Here is a 19,241-nt window from a genome sequence, read left to right on the forward strand (position 1 = left end):
AATCTTAGCTTGTGTCTCAACCCAGGTTTGTCTATCCCAGAAGAATATTGTCCTCACACCGCCATCTCTGCATTAAAACTGGTTAGTGAATTCAGACATCACAGCAAACCAGTTAGGTTAACCTGTATTTAGGAAAACTACAGACCCTATACTGAAATTTCAGTTCGGTACCATCCAACAAATCCTGGTTTATCGTACTGTCTGCTTCCAGACATCGCATCAAACTGGTGTTTGATCAAACCATAGTTTAGCCTGATGTCTGAATGCAGCCAATGTACAGTTTCCTTACTTCACAATTGTGAACCTGGCCTTAGGCTAAGACTTCCATGCATACCAATAACTTAAATAGTACTCCAGAAAAAGAAACAGTGATGCTCACAGCTGTTATACTTAGGCTGTGTGCTAGACTAGATATTTTCAGGCATTTTCACGGTGAAATAAAAATTTTCCTTTTGTATAAGGCGCACATTCTCTCTGCTTTCGAAATTCCTGAATTTGAGTCCTATAACAGAGTTTCAAAACTGACATTGGGGGAGGGGAGGGGCTGAGAATATCCCGTTCTTTTTTCTTCTTTGCAAAAACTTACTAAAGATTCAGGCTGTAAAATTGATTTCATTAATTAAAAACAGTGAAAAGATTCTGAAATTTTGAATTTCTCCTGCATGTTTATGAATTTAGTATTTTGGGAATCATATTTTTATTTTTAAATGTTTATTCTCAGTTCTAATTAAACACCAGCCACTGTTGTTCAGGGTTCCTGAATGTCTCTTACTTAACGTTAAATGGAATCAAATACAACAGTGGCTTGCATCCCATAGAGCATAATAGACCATCCTTCACAGGGAATGTTCAAAGTCTTTTTGAATTTTATGAAAAAATAATCCAGAGCACCCATGCTTCTTCTATTAAAAATTACCTGGCAGCCTTCTGCATTCTGAACCTTCTCACAACAAATAAGTCATTTCATCCTGATAACTCACTCTGGTAATCATATGCCTCAAAGTGTGAAGTGGCCATCCCTAAAGAGGAATGGACAGTTCTTAGAAAGGACATGAATATTTTTCTAGTGTCAGCTGCCTCGCCACTTAGACCTTCTCTTTTTGTGATGTCCTCCGTTCCTGCTGTTTCTAGAAATAGAAAAGAGTAACAGCCCAGTAACACCTCAAAGACTAACAAGATTTGTGGCAGGCTATAAGCTTTCGTGAGTCACTGCTCACTTCTTCAGATACCTGAAGAAATGAGCAGTGACTCAAAAGCTCATACCCTGCCACAAATTTTGTTAGTCTTTGAGGCGTTACTGGGCTGTTAACTGTTTTCCACTGCTGCAAACAGACCAACACGGCTATCTATCTTGGTCTGTTTCTAGAAAGTGAAAGCGGGGGCCAATTTGGGATTCAGCGGTTGAACATTTTGATTTGTGGATTTCATTGGAAACTCTTATTCCCCTTCCTGGCAGTAATTCAAAAATCGGGCACAAACTCTCTCTGAACCTTCTCTTCCACTTCTGAGTATATTAATCAAGTGGGCCTTCTGAATTCAGTATTTCTGTTGCAGCGTGTTTGATAGTGCTGTGGACCAATGGGACCCTTGCTCTTTAAAGGCTTTAGCTCTCATGCACTTAGAGCAGATTGTGGGCCTATATGACTCTGATCCTTTTCATTTTTTAAATCTGCCAGAGCAGAATAGGTGCCCTCTGTCTGAATTGCCCATCTTTTCTTGCAACTTTGTTGATCTTAGGGAAGCCCAAATATATGTATTTTTCATGACCTCTAGATAAATCTTTACTAGGCCATGGTTTGAGAACTGCCAGTTTAGTCTATCAAGTCAGGACAATTTAAGAATGATACATTTTGATTCTGTTGACCCGCACTTTAAAAAAAAATGTTTTTGTTTGCATTTAAGACTAGTGGCTTCTGAACAAGAAATTATAGCATTTGTTGTCTTTGCTTGGCCCAGAGGTGGGTAAAATGGTTAAGGAGGACATCTGAGATTAAGTGTCAGTGTTGCTAAGCGTGGCATTCACAATACTGGCACTATAAAGAAAAAAAAATAATTTATTGGACAGTTTTTCTACTGCCATTCAATTTGATGTGAGTGCCTTGAAAACTGATCTTCCTATTTGAGTCTCTTGAGACAAATGCAAACACTTTTGTGAAATGAAAAGACTTTTAAAAAGTAGAACAAGAAAAGTATGTTCTGTAGAGTAAAAACAAACAAAAGAGCCACATTTACTTTTTAAAAAAATCCTGGTTGAAGATAGCGGACATGAAAATGACATAAGACCCAATCAGATGAAGATGTATATCCAGCACAACTTCGGACGTCCATTTGCTGAATTGTTTTCAGCCTCTCTTTTTCTTTTCAGGACAACGCTGCTTAGGAAATGGAATGGAAATGATTTACTGCTGAATTAAAACTCAAATGACACAAAATTGCAAGTGGTTATCATTGAATGAAAAAAAATTCAGGAACAACGGTTAATTTTTTTAAAAGTTAAATTTAGTGCACTCTGTCTTAAAATACGTTTACAGTATTGAATACATACAAGGGTAAAACATTGTGTGTATTGTGTGTTTGAGCAATTTCTCTTTTTTTCCCCCCCTCAAAGTTTGCTTAATAGGTTATTAAAAATGCCATAATGGCCATGTGTATATTGTTTTCTTTTGGTGACGGGGTTTTAGTATATATTATATATATTAAAATTTCTTGATTACTGTAAAAGTGGACCAGTATTTGTAATAATGGAGAATGCCTGGGCATTTTACAAAACCAGAAAAAAAACTTTTTTCTCTTTTTTCCTTGAAAATGTTGCAGTAAAATTTAAATGGTGGGTCTATAAATTTGTTCTTGTCACTGTAACTGTAAAGTCTGAGTTTTAGTAAATTTTTTTCTGCCTTGGGTGTTGAATTTTTATTTCAAGAAAAAATGTATAGAAACTTGTATTTGGGGATTCAAAGGTGACTGCTACACCATGTAGAAAAAGTATGTAGAAAAAAAGTGCTTAATATTGTTATTGCTTTGCAGAATTTAAAAAAAAAAATCACATTTCTGACCTGTACCTATTTTTATCTCTCTCTCCCCCTCCCCCCCTCCTCCTTCTGGAATGGATATTGATATTGGTTGATTCATATAATGTAGGCACTTGCTGTATTTTTACTGGAACTTGTAATTTTTTAACTGTACGCTTGTCCTTTTAAAGGGATTTAATGTACTTTTTTGTTAGTGAATTTGGAAATAAAAATAAAAACAAACAAACAGGCTGCCATAATATATTTTTTTAATTTGGCAGGATAAAATAGTGCAAAAAAATAATTTGTATGTCAAGACCTTATTGTACAGAAGACGAAAAAAAAAATAAATGGGTTGTTTGACGACCTTTGAGTAAAAGAAACAAAACAATAATTGATTTTTAATTATTATTTGGGGGGTTGTCAGGTTTTGTTTTTGTTTTGAGGTTCTTGTTCACAATTTTAGTTGTGTGTGTGTATATTTTTTTTCTGTCAGAAATGGCCTACAAAACAAAAACGTGCTGTTCCTGCAGGGCAGTAATGACTTAGAAGCTGCCTGGACCCCTTGTATCAAGGCCTACCCAGGTGTAGTAGAACTAGGATGGATGGCTGTTGCCTGTTATTGTTCAATGAAATTAATTTTTGTTGTGTGTGAAGACATTAGACATTCCGCAAATGCCCCTTTATAGAGACAGGGAGGTGGTTTTTCTCGGCAAATGTAAGCTTCCTAGCCCTGATCCAGAAAGCTGCGCACCTTGTGCCCAAAATTCACAGTGCTACTGCTTTTGAAAGCTCTGGCCACCTACTGAGGGGTGGAAGTTTGTGAATTCAGTCTTTCCACCATCGCCAAACTGGTGACTCACACTGTCATCCTTCACTGCGCCAACCACTTGTGGGTACCGAGTCCTGCAAGGTGTTGAACAGCATATCACACTCCTTTGCTTAAGCAGGGTTGGAGCTCTAGCTGGAATTCATTGCTACTTTCCCCCCTGCTCCCCTTCAGATGAAGCAGTTTAAAACATTGGTGGTGGTGGGGGGGGGGGGAGAGAAACTGCAGGGTACTATTGGTATGACTGCAAATTGATTTGAAGTAAAAATTGGTCCAGGCGCATCCCATGATTCCCGCCCCCCCATCAGAATGGGACCATGTACAGGTTTTGCCAGTCCGTGTTCTTCTGTCTGCTTTGCTGCTGTTGACTCCGAATTGTACATTCCATAAATTTCTGAATATTTGAAGGACTGGGATGAAATTCTGTGCCTTTTAGCTAATTAACCCTTCCGTACTCCCTTTGTTTTTTGTTTGTTTGGGGTGGGAGGGGTGGAGAGGGTCAAGGCAGGAGAAAAGTCAGGAATGTGGTGGTGAAGCACTATTGATTATTTTAAAGAAGCGGGAAACTATGAGGCGTGATCATGCATTGTGTGGACAAATGGCAGTTTATGCCAAATCCATGGAACCATCCCAGTGCTAGGAGCATGTCACAATTTGGGATAAGGTTATGTTAGCATCCAGATGTGTGTACTCATCAGCAGACCTAAGTTAGCACCTTCTTCTGGCGTGTTCCACAATGTCATGCAAATTCTGCTTTCCCTTATTCTGGCATAAATCCTGAAGATTCCTGGAGTAAATTCATTTGTAGGATTGTGATCCTCTTTAGCTACCCATTTATTCAAAACCAAATCAACAAAATGATTCACATTTTATATCGCAGTGAATTGGCTTAAGAAGGCCTCAGAGCCGCTTTCTGTGCTCGGCAAACTTTGGTTTGGCCCACCAGCCGCTGCCTCATGGCTTGACTTTAATTGCCGAGAAACCAACACAAGTCACTCTGAAGTACAAACACTGTGTTTAGTGAAGCCGTGATGACCCTCCCTTTCTTCTTGCTTTTTAGGAATCCTGCTTTGCAAGGCCATAAGCACAATATGGCAGAGGTACCATAGTTATTTCTGCTGCCATGATGATTGTTACAGTGCTAGGATCAGCAAATAGAATGGTGTTGAGTCAGTTATTCCAGAGATCCTCGTCCTGCAGTAGTTAAAATAAATGTTTGGAACATTACTGGAGTGATACTCTAATTCCTCTCCCTCCGCTTTTGTTTAAGTTGTAAGATTTTAAAAAAAATAAATAAAACCTAGTTGCACACTTCAGCATTTCATCCTAGTCCTGACTCAATACAGTCCAAGGTTCTGTTTTTCACAGGCAAACTCATTTTATGGTGCTCTTTGTATTTTAGAACTGCAAAGCAAAAGTAACATTGATTTTGGTTGTTTGCATTTGTACTGGCAAGGCAAACTATTTTTATTACCTTTTTCTATTACTTATTGTACGAGCTTTCGTTGTTTACTTGGAGGTTTTGTCTTTTACTACAAGTTTGGAACTATTTATTATTGCTTGGTATTTGTGCTCCACTTTAAAAAAAAAAGGGAAAGGGAGCACTTTTTTATTATTATGGATTAAAAATGTTGAGATGGCGGGAGGTCATTTCAATATCACATAGTGAGATATTTATTGTTCCTTTTAATTCTCTGTACAAGACTTTTGGCCTCTTCCCCCCCCCCCTTTACTGTCACATTGTTGAGTTCAGCATGTGTCTACCATTTCATTTGTACACTCGTTCAGAACAACGTTTGTTCCAGTTTCAAGTTATATTAAAAAACTAATAAATTGGACATTTGACTTGATCTCCAAAGATTTGTCTTTTACTGCTTATTTGGAACCAGGAGGAGTTTGAATTATTTTAAGACTGACATTTTGTTTATTGAAAAAAGAAGTCCCTCTAGTTTGGCCCCTGTTAGGCCTCTAGTTAGGTAATCTAGTTAGGGAAATAATTTCTTGTTCCATACAAGCGCTAAGGGCTGTTTAAAACCAGACACTATTCCCACATGGATGTTTGAAAACTTCTGTTCAAAAAGTAGAACCAGAGCTCACAGACAGCAAGGGTTGATTAAACTAAACATTAGACAAACTTTCACATGGCTTTTAGACTCATAACCAACTTGCTCAACCATTACTTTTACATACAAGGGCTGCACCCACACTTTACTGGATATTATGCTATCATGCCTCTACAGCAAGCATTCACACGTGGATTCCCTTTGTGGACAAACTCAATCCAGATAAAATGATTTCTATAGCATAATGATTATGAGCTATCCAATGATGCATCCATGGAATAAAATGTAGGCTTACCATCAATGGGGATCTCCTGTTTTATCCCAATAACTGCTTGGAGCATCCTGGATAGAATTTAGTATTTTATTTATTTGTTTGTTAGATTTTTATCCTACTCTTCTCCCAGAAATGGCCTCAGGGTAGGTAACAACATAACAGTTACGGTATTTGTTTATTTAGTAAATTTCAGTACTCAATGGGTAGCCAGGGCAAATGGTGACACTCCAGCTGAATACACACCCATTCAGGCAATGCCATCAGCAGGCACACAGCTACATTTTGCACCAGCTGAAGTTTCCGGATTAGCCCCAAGGGCAAGCCCACGTTGGGCAAGTTAGAGTAGTCCAGTCTGGAAGTGACCATTGTATGGGTCACTGTAGCTAAGTCCCGAGGGGAAAGATAAGTTGCCAGCTGCCTAATCTTCCGACGGTAATAAAAGGCTGACTTGGCAACTGCAGTGACCTGGGCCTCCATGGAAAGTGAGCCATCCAGGATCACTCCCAGGCTTTTTGCCTTCTGGGCTGTAGCTATAAGGACAGTAACAGTAGCTATAATAAGACCATAATTTAAATAAAATCCAATTTAAAAACTGAGCACCCAGCAAATTGATGCTTTTGGTATAAAAAACCAACAGCATCAATGGAAGAGTCCACCAAAACATTAGTGGAATGCCTGGTGGAATAACTCAGTCTTTCTTGCCATACAGAATTCAAACAAGTCCTGTGGGGCATGAATCTCCTCAGACAGAGCATTCAAGGCCACAAAATGGTGGACTGAGGGCCAGGCATAACCAAAAGTCCAGGTGCGCAACACAAAGACACTGCAGGGGGATCATAATGGAGGAATCTGTTCTTGATGCATCACATTCCTGCCACCAATAGTTATCTTGCCTTGAATATAATAAAGTTGGGGGTACCAGTTACACAAAATCATCCATTATGTGGGAAGCACTCTACAGTAGGTGTTTTCATAGTGAACATGTTTCAGGAAGAGAGAGGTGGGATAAAAACAACCACAAGAAGGCCCAAGATGCACTTGACTGGTTTCAGCAATGGTAAGTGACCAGTAGCAACCTAGTGGAACTTGAATGGTGCAACCCTGTGAATTGTGGAGGGTGAAAGTTGGGTCAGGGAAGGCGGGGGGCTGCCTATAGCAGATGTGGAAATAAATTCTGGGGAAAAGATTTACTAGTGTTGGTCAGGTTGAGAGACAGTATGGGTGAACTAAGGGTCTGAGACCACATTGTCCCATAGCTGGGGAAGACTTAAAAATATGTGGTCTACCATTACAGAGTTAGATTGCTTGAAAACCAGGGCTTGATATTTCAGAGAAGCTTGGAACCCACAATGGATTTTTTTTTTCTCACCACGGATGGCTCTTTTGTCTAGAAACAACACTTGGCCTCCTAATGAGTTTGATAAGTAGAAAACAGCAAGCAAAGTTTTGTAGAAAGTGAAGCTGAAAGTGACCTGCTGCATGTTAAACTACAGTTAAAAATCTTAAGTCAATTCAGGAGTGAAAATTCATTTTTGCTTCTTGGCAGTTGGCTCAAGTCATCTGTTAGGCCAACTCTTGCTTTCTACCCTTGGGCCAATATGCTTGGTATGCTAACTCAGTCATTGCTCTTTCACTTCAGAAATGTGCAAGTTCATATGATTTGCTATTTCTTTATGAGGGGTATTTTTTGTGTGCACGTGCATGTGAGTGTGTGTGCCTGGAAGTCATGGTGACTTCTGGCAACCTCTAATGGGGCGTGGTGGATGTACAGAGAAGTGACAATACATCTGCCTCTGCCTCCCAGTCCTGGTATTCCACAGAGATCTCCCATCCAAGCACTTGCCAGGGGTGGCCCTGCTTCGTTTCTTAGATTTGACAAGATTGAGTTTGCCTGGGCTATCTGGGTCAGGGTTGAGTTATGAATGGAGACAGTGGTAGATTGCCACTGAACCACCGCACCTTGTATTCATCAGTCTTAATGCTGCAAGTGAAATACCTTCATGTGCTGATGTTATATTCCAAGCAGAGATCAATATCATGTAGCCATTGTCCCACTTTGTACATGCTAGCACCGTGTATTTGTCAAGAGACCAGCAAAACAAATTAAGTTTGGTTTCAGTAGCTGTAAACTTTTTTTTTAAGTCAATCAACCCACACGTGTGTAGTGACCATTTTAAATAATTAATACACACATGAAGCTGCCCTGTACTGACACAGACCACAGATCTATCTAGCTCAGTATTCACTATATGGATGGACAGTGTCTCTCCAGGACCTCAGAGAGAGGTCTTTCACATCATGTGCTACTTGATCCTTTAAGTGGAACTGCCAGGGATTGAATGTAAGACCTTGTACTTGCAGATCACGTGCAGCTGCCACTACGTGTGCAATCGGTTGCCACAGATCAACCGACTCAACAGAAGATAACTTGCACCTAGTAAGTTTGTTCCATTGAGTGCTGATGATGCCTTGCCTGGAAGGGGCTGTACTGCCCATTTCAGAAACTATTCCCAAATACTAGGCTGTAATTGCATGTATCTCTTCAAGGAACTCTGAGTAAGTTTCATGTCCTCATGATGGGGTGAGTTTGAAAATCAGGCTCAAATGTGAATTTGCACTGTTCTTTTAAAAAGCAGATCTCGGTACCTATTTCTAAACCATCATGCACAAGCAAATCTCATAACACGCCCTCTCACATATGCATGCCTTGTTACTCAATCTGGCTGTTTCCGAAACAGAAATTGGCATATGGACAAAGTCAAATTGGTAGCCAAGTAGTTGCTCTCAGGAGTCAACAAACAGAGCACAGAAGCCAAAACATCTTGATGGTGAGTCCCATGTAGATGCAGATATTCCTTTTAGTTCTTTGGCCCGGTAGCTGTTGGTGGACCTATAGGACTTTTACGGGAAGCAATAGCCATCACTTTCACCCTGCTACCTCTTACGTTTTCACACCTCCCCCCCCCCCCATACTGATTTTTTTTGCAAGCTATTTGTGGTAATAATTCCAAATCCATTATCTCAGCCCCAGTTGGTGGGAAGAAAAATGATATGCTTTAAGATTCTTTATCATCTTGTTCTTGAGGATAGCAATCCCATCTCTGCTGTCATGGGTGAAGGGGGAATTAATTCCAGCATTACCCCTCTTTTTCCATTGCACACCCAATTAACATCTGAATAGCCAAAGCTTATTGATGGTTCATACTAGGGAAAGTATGGAACTCTTTCTTTCAGCTATGTTTTATGTGTTGTAATTGGAATAAAGGTCATTGTTCTGCTGAGATTCTAATACATCTGCCTGGTACCTGGCACTGAAGACATAGTAACTGGATTACATATGGATTCATTTCCCCTGGCCTTGGGCTCACATAGACATTCCATGTATCAATACATTTTAATCCCATCTTTCTTCCAACAAGCCCAGGGTGTCACACAACTCTTCTCTGCTGATGTTATCCTTTCAGCAGCATGGTGAATAGGTTATGCTAAGAGTGGGTGACTGGTCCAAGATCATCCAGTGAGATTCATGACTGAGTGGGGATTTAAAACAGAGTCTCCCAGTACAGGAGAGTCCTGTGGTGCAGAGTGTTAAAGCTGCAGTACTGCAGTCCTAAGCTCTGCTCACGACCTGAGTTCAATCACCGGCAGCAGCTGGGTTTTCAGGTAGCCAACTCGAGGTTGACTCAGCCTTCCATCCTTCCGAGGTCAGTAAAACGAGTACCTAGCTTGCTGGGGGGAAAGTGTAGATGACTGGGGAAGACAATGACAAACCACCCCGTAAAAAGTCTGCCATGAAAAAGTTGTGAAAGCAATGTCACCCCAGAGTCTGCAACGACTGGTGCTTGCACAAGGGACCTTTCCTTCCTTTCCTCCCAGTACAAGTACTGCACTGTGCTGCTTTTCAGAATGGATCAAGTAATGACATAGATGAGGGGTCAGAACTGGGTTATCCCACTGTTTACTCTTCTTGAAGATAAATACCATAGAGGGGCTGTTATCCCTCTGCTTCCAGCCATTATGGCATGCATCAGTTCCCTTACTCCAGAGATGTTCAGTGGCTCAGGAGTCACATGCAGTTCTCTGATATGCCACCAATGGCTCTCTTGAGCACCATTCCCCAGTGTGGCACCTGCCCCATGTTTATGAGAAAGAGGTACTGGCCCATGGTAATTTTGCTAGGCTGATGGCTGAGTGAAGATTTAAACCTTGGTCTTACAGAGCCTGGTCCAATCCTCAAACCACTACTGCACACTCAGAAGCTATCAGAAAAGATAGCAGAAATGACCAAAGGGTTGGAGTATCTTCTTTGGGATTCCTTCCTGGCCAGTCAAAGAGCCCCTCCTTTTATAATCCTCTGTCTCTGTGGGTTCTCCCTGCCGCACAGCACAGCCTCCAGCAGTCCTGTGGTAGGCCTCCTTAGTATCCTCCCACCTTCCACTTGCCATACTTGCCACCCTTTTCCTCTCAGGTGCTGACTTGCTCTCCCAAACTGCATCCTGGCCATTTCAGCCCCTTCCACCATCCTTGTTCCAGCTGCCCTCCAGCCAATCCTCCCCCATTGCTTTCCATCATTGGCCAATTACATTGATAAAGATGAGTCCTGGGGTCTCCCAGGACTTATCTTTACAAATAGTAGAGGGAAATCCTGGGGGGGGGGGCAGGGATCATCCAGGGAGCAGTCCAGATTTGGGGCCATCTCTGGACAGGCAGTGTCAGCTCTAGGAACAGACATGAACTGGAAAAATGCAGTTTGTGTCAGTTCATGGAGGTTTGTTCGCAAATTGAACTGGTTTGTGGCTTGTGACCATGCAGATCCTGTTGAAAGGGACCACAGTCACTTTCAATGGGATTTGCAGGAAGCCTGAAAAACAGCTGAGTGGCAGGGTGCAGCCTTTCAACTGCTTTAAAAGTTCATCAAGGTTCATGACAATACTTTGACAAACTTTGGTTCATGAACCATGAACAGGGCAAAATTCGTGATGAATTTTGCTTTATGGTTCGATTCATGCCCATTCTTACAGTAGTTCACAAACTGCTTCCTGCACTGCATCCGGTTTAGGGGAAGAATGAATTGAGTGAGCTAATGCCCATTGTTGGCCCCACAGAACTGAGTGTCCCTGCAGTGTTCACTTGTAGCACAACAGGAACCCTTTAGCTCAACTTCCTCTAGGGCTGTTTTCATTTCCCAGCTCACTCCTGGAGGAGAGGCAGGTCACTGAGAGCTCCCATAATACATAGTCCAGTCCTGAGGCTGACAGGTTCCCTAGAAGCCACTTGGGGGAAGCATCAAAAGCTTCATCCATAATATTTTATTTATTTTTTTAGATTTTTTTTTAGCCCGCCCTTCCCGTAGAACAGGCTCAGGGCGGCTTACATCATAAAAACAGTCAACAGTAAAAACAGTAAAAGACCAATTTAAAATGTATAAAATCTAAAATTACAAAGACTAAGATGTCAGATTCTGCCTCACAGACATGGCCTATTGTCCAGGTCCAGCAGGTCTTGTAGCACTGGGCTGGAATGAGGAGGGGAGGCCGGTAACAAGTGACGCCCACTGCCTCAGTTGAAAGCCTGGTGAATACAATACAATATATGCACAAATAATATATGCACAAATAATCATCTGCCTACAAGTCCGGAATCCAGGACTGGTTCCAAGTTTTTAGGGCACCACACAGTTCTCAGGGTCCCAAACCCTCTTTGGTCTATCACCAGGCACTCCCTCCCTCCTTCCCTCTCACCCACCTGCTTATATCCCTCCTGCTTGTGTGGCCTTCCCTTGCCTACTAACAAGGAGCCCAGTGTCCCTGCTTACAGCTGCCTGCAGCCCTTTCCCCAGTGACACTGGACAGTGCACACAGCAGGAAGCATGCATGCAGCTGCCCCACCACAAGGTATGCTGACACCAACTCTGCCCAAAGCAGTTAAAGTTCTCTCTCATTCTCTGTGAAACTTTCTTAACCAGAAAGCTTGCAAATGGGCTTCAGAGAACCCAAATACTTTAGTTTGTTACCCAGTGGAGATGTTTGTGATTTTAGTTAATGTTTTTAATTGAGGGGATTTGTGGCTACTGCACCTCTCACACTCTTATTTACATTTACTCAATTATTTTCCTCCCTGAAAATGTAGCCCTACCTTGGAGCCTGACATTATCAACCCAGTGGCTTTTTAAGGCGATGTGGATTTGTGAAAGTGTAATTTATGCTTCTGCTCTTCAATGATGCACTTTTTAACAACAGCAACAAAAAAGGGATAAAATACCACCATGTTTTGATTTAGCCCTCCTGGCCTGGTTGAGGCGGATCATTTTGCAAAGGAGGCAAGGGAGGGAAGAATAAGGTTGTCTGCAGCGGGTATCCCCCAGCCAGAGAAGCTACTTTGTCTTAATTACCTCAGGACGAGAGACTGCCCCCAAAGCAATCATCTTTGTTTGTTAACACACCCTATCGGCTGTGCCGCTCCGTATAAATAAAACATGACCAAGATTACAATGTCATGTTCCTGTGGACTCCAGACCCCGGTAAACAGCTCGACTCGAATGCACAAAACATCCCAGAGCTATCTGCCGTATATCAGAGGGCATCAAGGAATGTTTCTCTTTCCGAAACAACTGCATGAGGATCCGGCTTCTAATATTAAAAAAAAAAAAAAATGTTTGCTCAAATGCTCAGAAGTAGTGGATGAACATTGTTTTGGGGTTTTTTTGCCTTTGTCTCTGATAAGCAGTAAGCCGCAAAGCCATGAATTGGCAGAGCTAGATCATAGCATTTCACTTCAATGCAGCTTCCTTTCCCCCCTCTCACCTCGCCAATGCCTATTTTTTTTGGTGGTGGGGGGGTTACTTTTGACGTTTTGCTTGACTGAAACCAGCAAAGGGTCAGGCTCTGCTTTTAATAAGTACCAAAATACATATAAGAAACAAATATCAAGTCCATTTATCTAATTCAGAATGTTATTTTTTTCTTTTTTGGGTGGGGGTATAAAAAGGCAACACATCTAGCTTTTAGACCATATTTTTGGAGGGAGTGATCCCCCCCCCCCCAAAAAAGTCTGGTAGTTACTTTATTAGCCCATATATTCTATTTTATAAAGAGTATTTTGTTACTCCTTATATCAGTACATATTCCTCACTTGTTTAACATAATTGTTATAAGGCTTTTACACATTCTTAAGTGGTTAATTTTGTAATGGAATAATGCTGCCAACTTAAAATACATTATGTTCTAACAGGTGGTTTTGCTTTCGAATACATGCACTTAGGTATTCATGTGAGAATATCCCATCCTAGCTCATAGTCGTTGTCCTCATCTGGCAGTGTGTGCAATATAGCCAGGAGTTCTTCAGATTGTCTGGCAGGCAGAAGTTCTAGCTGTTAGTGTTATGCACCACACCACTATGTGGTGAGCTAGACTTTTCAAGGCAAGAAATATTTCAGAGCTGGTTTGCCTGTCTTATCTCAGTGAAAGACCATGATAAATAATCTGGGTGAATGATTCTGGGGCAGGGAGCAAATGTACAAGTTATCTATTTATGTATTTATTTAAATGATGATACCTCACCTTTCATCTTGCCCTCTTGGCTTAAAGAGGACCAGATAAAACAGGCCCCCTTCCAGCTTTATGGTCCTCCTAAATTTGTGCACATCCAAAGAATCTGTATGTTGCCTGGGAATCTAAACATAAACATATGGCTACCTTCCGAAACAAGACTTTAGTGACCATTGTGTGAATTTCCTTGGTAGCATTGCAGTATGTGATTTTCATGTGACTTGAGCCCATATGTCAGTAATATCTGCAATATCTTCATGACCTGGAAAATGAATGAGTGTTTCCCATGCTAATATTGCTGCTCCATGGGCAACTATAAGGTTTCCATGGGAAGGAATTGTGTCATTCACCCATCAATCCCATCCACAAGGGTCATCTTTAAAGACATTGTTAGAGCATTCAACTTCAGATGCATTGGAAGGCACTGTGGTGTAGTTATTAGCATTTCAGACTGGGATCTGGGAAACCCAGGTTCAAATCCCCACTCAGTTATGGAAGCTGCTGGGGTTGTCGTCGTTGTTTTGGAGTTTTGGGCTGTAGCAACAGAAGTATAGTGTCCAGATCATCATGTGAAGTGATAGTATCCCTTTACTCTGTTCTGGGTAGACCTCACCTAGAGTATTGTGTTCAGTTTGGGCCACCACAATATAAAAAGGACGTAGACAAGCTGGAACATGTCTGGAGGAGGGCAATTAAGATGGTGAGGGGTTTGGAAACCAAGTCCGATGCGGAAAACTGGGTATGTTTTGCCTGGAGAAGAGACAACTGAGAGGTGATATGATCACCATCTTCAGCTAGCTGAAGGGCTGTCATATAGAGGATGGTGTGGAGTTGTTTTCTGTGGCTCCAAAAGGTCGGACCAGAACCAACAGGTTGAAATCAGGACAGTTTTTGGCTAAACTTTAGGAAGAACTTCCTGACAATTAGAGAGGTTCCTTAGTGGAACAGGCTTTCTCAGGAGGTGGTGGGCTCTCCTTCATTGGAGGTTTTTAAACAAAAGCTAAATGGCCATCTGACAGCAATGCTGACTTTGTAAACTTAGGCAGATCATGGGAAGGAAGGCAAGAGGGGTTGTATCAGTGCCCAATCCTCATAGGCCCTCCTTACACACCTAGGAAAATGCTGTTCTCCACTTTGGGATCAGGCAGCAATTTTTCTCCAGGCCAATTTGCCAGGAATCCTGGACCCCACCCCCCGGACATCTTCTGGGATTGAAGCAGGGGTCAAGTGTGAATTTCTAAGAGGGAATCCCCTTTTAGAGCTGTCCAAACCTGTGGCCATCGCTGCATCCTCAGGTAGTGAATTCCACCTTTACTCACTCAGCTCCCCACTTCTTTCCCTGCTGTTTCCTAATCCAGTCTGGAGGGTCTTATGCCTTTCTGAAGCAGAACATGGGTTTGCAGTGGGAAGGGGGAGGCAAGAAAGCCAGATTTCATGAATGGAATTGTGTTTGCTCAGCCAAGCTCCTATGTCCAAGTCCTGTTGAAAGATGAGTTGCAACATTCTGCACCAGCTGGCACTTCCGGCCAGACTTTTGGCCAGCCCTGGGTAGATAACCAGATTTTCTTTTATGGCCAAACAACAACAAGAAGAAGCTACTTCAAAATTATTACATTCTCTCTCCTCTTCCCCATCTCATTTATTCTTTTTCAAGAGGCAAAACTATTTGTTTTTAATGCATATTATGTAAGCATGTTTGTTCCCAGATTGAGCGTTGGAGTGCCAACATGCACCCAGGGAACACAGAGACGCTGGCGCAACCTTAATGATCGGATGCATTTATATCCAACCCAAAAGAGTGGGGGAAGAAAAGCTTGTCAGTTACATCTCGTTTCAACGTTTCCTGTAGCGTGCTCCCATAAATCTCTTAATAACTGCTCACCCCTGAGAAGTGTTTGTACAGCAGTCTTCAAATGCCGGACAAATGGGTGCGAGATTGCACATAGCAGAGACAAAGCAAACAAGAACTGTGCATGAGATTGGCCATGCTGGATCAGACTAAAGACCCATCTAGTCCTGCATCCTGTTTTCAACAGGGCTAGACCACATACCCTGCCCTTCTACCCAGTGGGGAACCAAAGTAGCTCACACTGCTCTCCTCCATTTTAACCTTTGTTAGGTTAAAATAAGTGACAGGTCCAAGGTCACAGAATCATAGAGTTGGAAAGGACCTCCAGGATCATCTAGTCCTTTTCCTTGCACAATGCAGGAAACTCACAAATACCTCCCCCCCCACACACACACCCAGTGACACCTGCTCCATGTCTAGAAGATGGCACAAAAAACAAAACCCACCACCCTCCAGGATCCCTGGCCTGGAGAAAAATTGCTACCTGACACCAAAGTGGCAAACAGCATTTCCCTGGGTGCATAAGAAAGGACCACAAGGACTAAGCACTGATGCAACCCTTCCTGCCTTCCTTCTCCTGATTTGTCTAATTCACAGAGTCAGCATAGCTGTCAGATGGCCATTCAGTCTCTATTTTAAAAACCTCCAAAGAAGCAGAGCCCACCACCTCCTGAGGAAGCCTGTACTACTGAGAAACCACTCTGTCAGAAAGTTCTTAGGTCACAAAGGAAGTTTCAGAAGGTCACAATACTTTTCTACTAGGTGGTGGGGTGTGACTGATAACCAGGGTTGCTTTATGTACTAGTTTCTGGGGTGTGCATGTCTGTCCTGCTGAGCTCAGAGTCCATAGAACTTCGAATCTTCACCATTTGCGCTGTCCTAGAATCATAGAGTTGGAAGGTACCTCTAGGGTCATCTAGTGCAACCCCCTGCACAATGCAGGAAACTCACAAACACCTCTCCCTAAATTCACAGGATCTTCATTGCTGTCAGATGGCCATCTAGCCTCTGTTTAAAAACCTCCAAAGAAGGAGAGCCCACCACCTCTGGAGAAAGCCTGTTCCACAGAGGAATCGCTCTAATGGTCAGGAAGTTCTTCCTAATGTTGAGCCGGAAACTCTTTTGATTTAATTTCAACCCACTGGTTCTGGTTCTACCTTCTGGGGCCACAGAAAACAATTCCACACCATCCTCTATATGACAGCCCTTCAAGTACTTGAAGATGGTGATTATATCACCTCTCAACCACGTCCTCTCCAGGCTAAACATCCCCATCCCTAGCTCCTTCAACCTTTCCTATAGGATTCGGTCTCCAGACTCCTCACCATCTTCGTTGCCCTCCTCTGGACCCGTAACTCTGGATCCTGTTGGTAACTGATGTGTTCATTTCTTCTTGGTAGTCTATTTTTAAAAATCAATGTTTTTTGATCGTTGCCATGAAAAGACCACTAATTTTAAGCTGTTTTTCTGATGTCTGTTTTCTTAGCCTTCTATAGATCTATGGAAATCTGCCTCACTTTCTTGGGTTTAAGAATATGGTTTACATCTTCATTCTTATCTTGCTCTATCATATCTTGTGTTCATATATATACCCCCTGATCAATCTTCTTTCCTGTTTCTATCAGTATTTGAGTTCTTCATTCACAGATTTGAAGAAGACAGAAGAAGACGACATTGGATTTATATTCCGCCCTCCACTCCAGAATCTCAGAGTGACTCACAATTTCCTTTACCTTCCTCCCCCACAACAGACACCCTGTGAGGTGGCTGGGTCTGAGAGAATTATCACAGAAGCCTCCCTTTCAAGGACAACTCCTGCAAGAGCTATGGCTGACCCAAGGCTATTCCAGCAGCTGCTAGTGGGGGAGTGGGGAATCAAACCCAGTGCTCCCAGATAAGGGTCCGCATTTAACCACTACACCAAACTGGCTCTCTTTTTGAAATTGGAATTAGCCATAACATGTCATTCTTCAGAATCCGGCAACCAGCACCAGTTTCAGATTTTGCAAGGCCCTGGGCAGAGAGTTCTCAGGAATCCCCTTCCCACCCACACAGCTACGTGTCTCACCTCCTGTGTGTGCATCCTTCTGCTGCCCTGCCCACAACCATCTGCCAAGCTCACAGCCCATTCCCTGATGGCACTGGACAGTGTGTGCAGCTAGACACATGGGTGGCAGACCACTCAAAAGTAAACAGGGAGGGACAGGGCATGTTGGGTGGGAGGGTGGGGAGAGGTCAGCAGCAGTGGGTCCTATGCACTCTTATCTGGGAGAACTGGATTTGATTCCCCACTCATCCACTTGCAACTGCTGGAGTAATCTTGGGTCAGTCATAACTCTGTCAGAGCTGTTCTTTCAACAGTAGTTTCTATCAGAGCTCTCAGCCCCAGCTACCTCACAGAGTGTCTGTTGTGGGGACAGGAAGGGAATGGAGATTGTAAGCCACTCTACGACTCCAAGTGAAGAGCAGGGTGTAAATCCAATCTGTTGCTGTTGTTATTATTAAGCCTCACTGGGGAGTCTAATTTACAGGGGCCATAGGGTAGTGGTAAAGTCTAAGTTCTTCATGTAGAAGGCCTCAAGTTCAGTTCCTGCCATCTCCAGTTTAATGTTCTCATTTCGCAGGCCTCTGAAACCTTAGTTTTTGGTTCTGGAGAGCCACTACCAGTCTGAGCAGATGATAGGAAGCTACCTAGAATGATAGTCCAGTTCAGTAGGCTGTGCCAGTGTAGTGGTTAGAGGCTTAGCTAGGATCTGGGGTTCTGTAATCCTAGTCTGTTGCATTGTTCATTTTTTAAAATGCTGCCTGATTGCATTGTTTTATATTCTGTAATCCACCTTGAGTTTCAGCAAGAAAGATGGGCGATAGAAATAAGTCAATATCTCCACATTGCCCTAAAGCTCTGGATGACTGTGGATCAGTCACACCCTCTCAAGCCTCAGATTCAGCAGGAGCTCACAGGAGCAGAGCTCCTGAACCTTTCTGAGGCTTCCTCTTCTTCCTCCCCACTTACCTTGTCCATTGAATAGTAGGTGCAGCTGCATAACAATCCCTGGATTAGGAGAGTGGGGAGCCAGCCAGCCACCAGGAGCTTTGCCACACATCCAGCAACCCTCATTAATCCCTGGAGAAGCCCGCACCACCTTTTCTCCACTTCTTATGTGATTTTGGGTAGTAGGTGTTTTGCTGGCCTTTTGACTGGGGGGGTGGGCAGCATATGCTAATAAGTTATGCTAATGAGCTCCACCACCTATTTTTCTACAAAACGACCCCTGCACCCTCTTATCCTGATCTTCATCACAAGATTATTGTGAGGATAAAGCTGGGAAGAGAGACTGATTTGTTTAGAAAACGTATATGCTGCCTTTCCTGAGACTACTGGAGATTTGCACATGCCATCTTGAGATCCTTGGAAGAAATTTAAAAATGTACACTATGAATCACCTGATATTGCAAATGAACCCATGAAACTGCTTTATACTGAATCAGACCATTGGACCATCAAGGGCAGTATTGTCTACTCAGAGTAGCAGCGGCTTTCCAGGGTCTCAGGCGGAGTGCTTTCCCTGATTCTTTGAACTGGAGATGGTGGGAACTGAACTTGGGACTTTCTGCATGCCAATCAGATGCCCTACCACTGAGCCACAACCCCTCCTCCTTCATCTCATGCT

General features: G+C 42.6%; 1 protein-coding gene across 1 annotated transcript in view; it reads left to right on the top strand.

The window, feature by feature from the left end:
* The window catches only part of BCL11B (BCL11 transcription factor B), a 190,223-nt gene extending 186,968 nt beyond the window's left edge, over positions 1 to 3,255 (top strand). The window contains exon 5 of the mRNA XM_060263073.1: positions 2,366 to 3,255. Coding sequence (XP_060119056.1) covers positions 2,366 to 2,367 — 2 coding nt within the window. The 3' untranslated portion in view covers positions 2,368 to 3,255. The remainder of the gene's footprint in view (positions 1 to 2,365) is intronic.
* The last annotated feature ends 15,986 nt before the right edge of the window (positions 3,256 to 19,241 follow it).

The sequence above is a fragment of the Heteronotia binoei genome, chromosome 21 (genome assembly GCF_032191835.1).
Source record: "Heteronotia binoei isolate CCM8104 ecotype False Entrance Well chromosome 21, APGP_CSIRO_Hbin_v1, whole genome shotgun sequence".
Classification (NCBI taxonomy): Eukaryota; Metazoa; Chordata; class Lepidosauria; order Squamata; family Gekkonidae; genus Heteronotia; species Heteronotia binoei.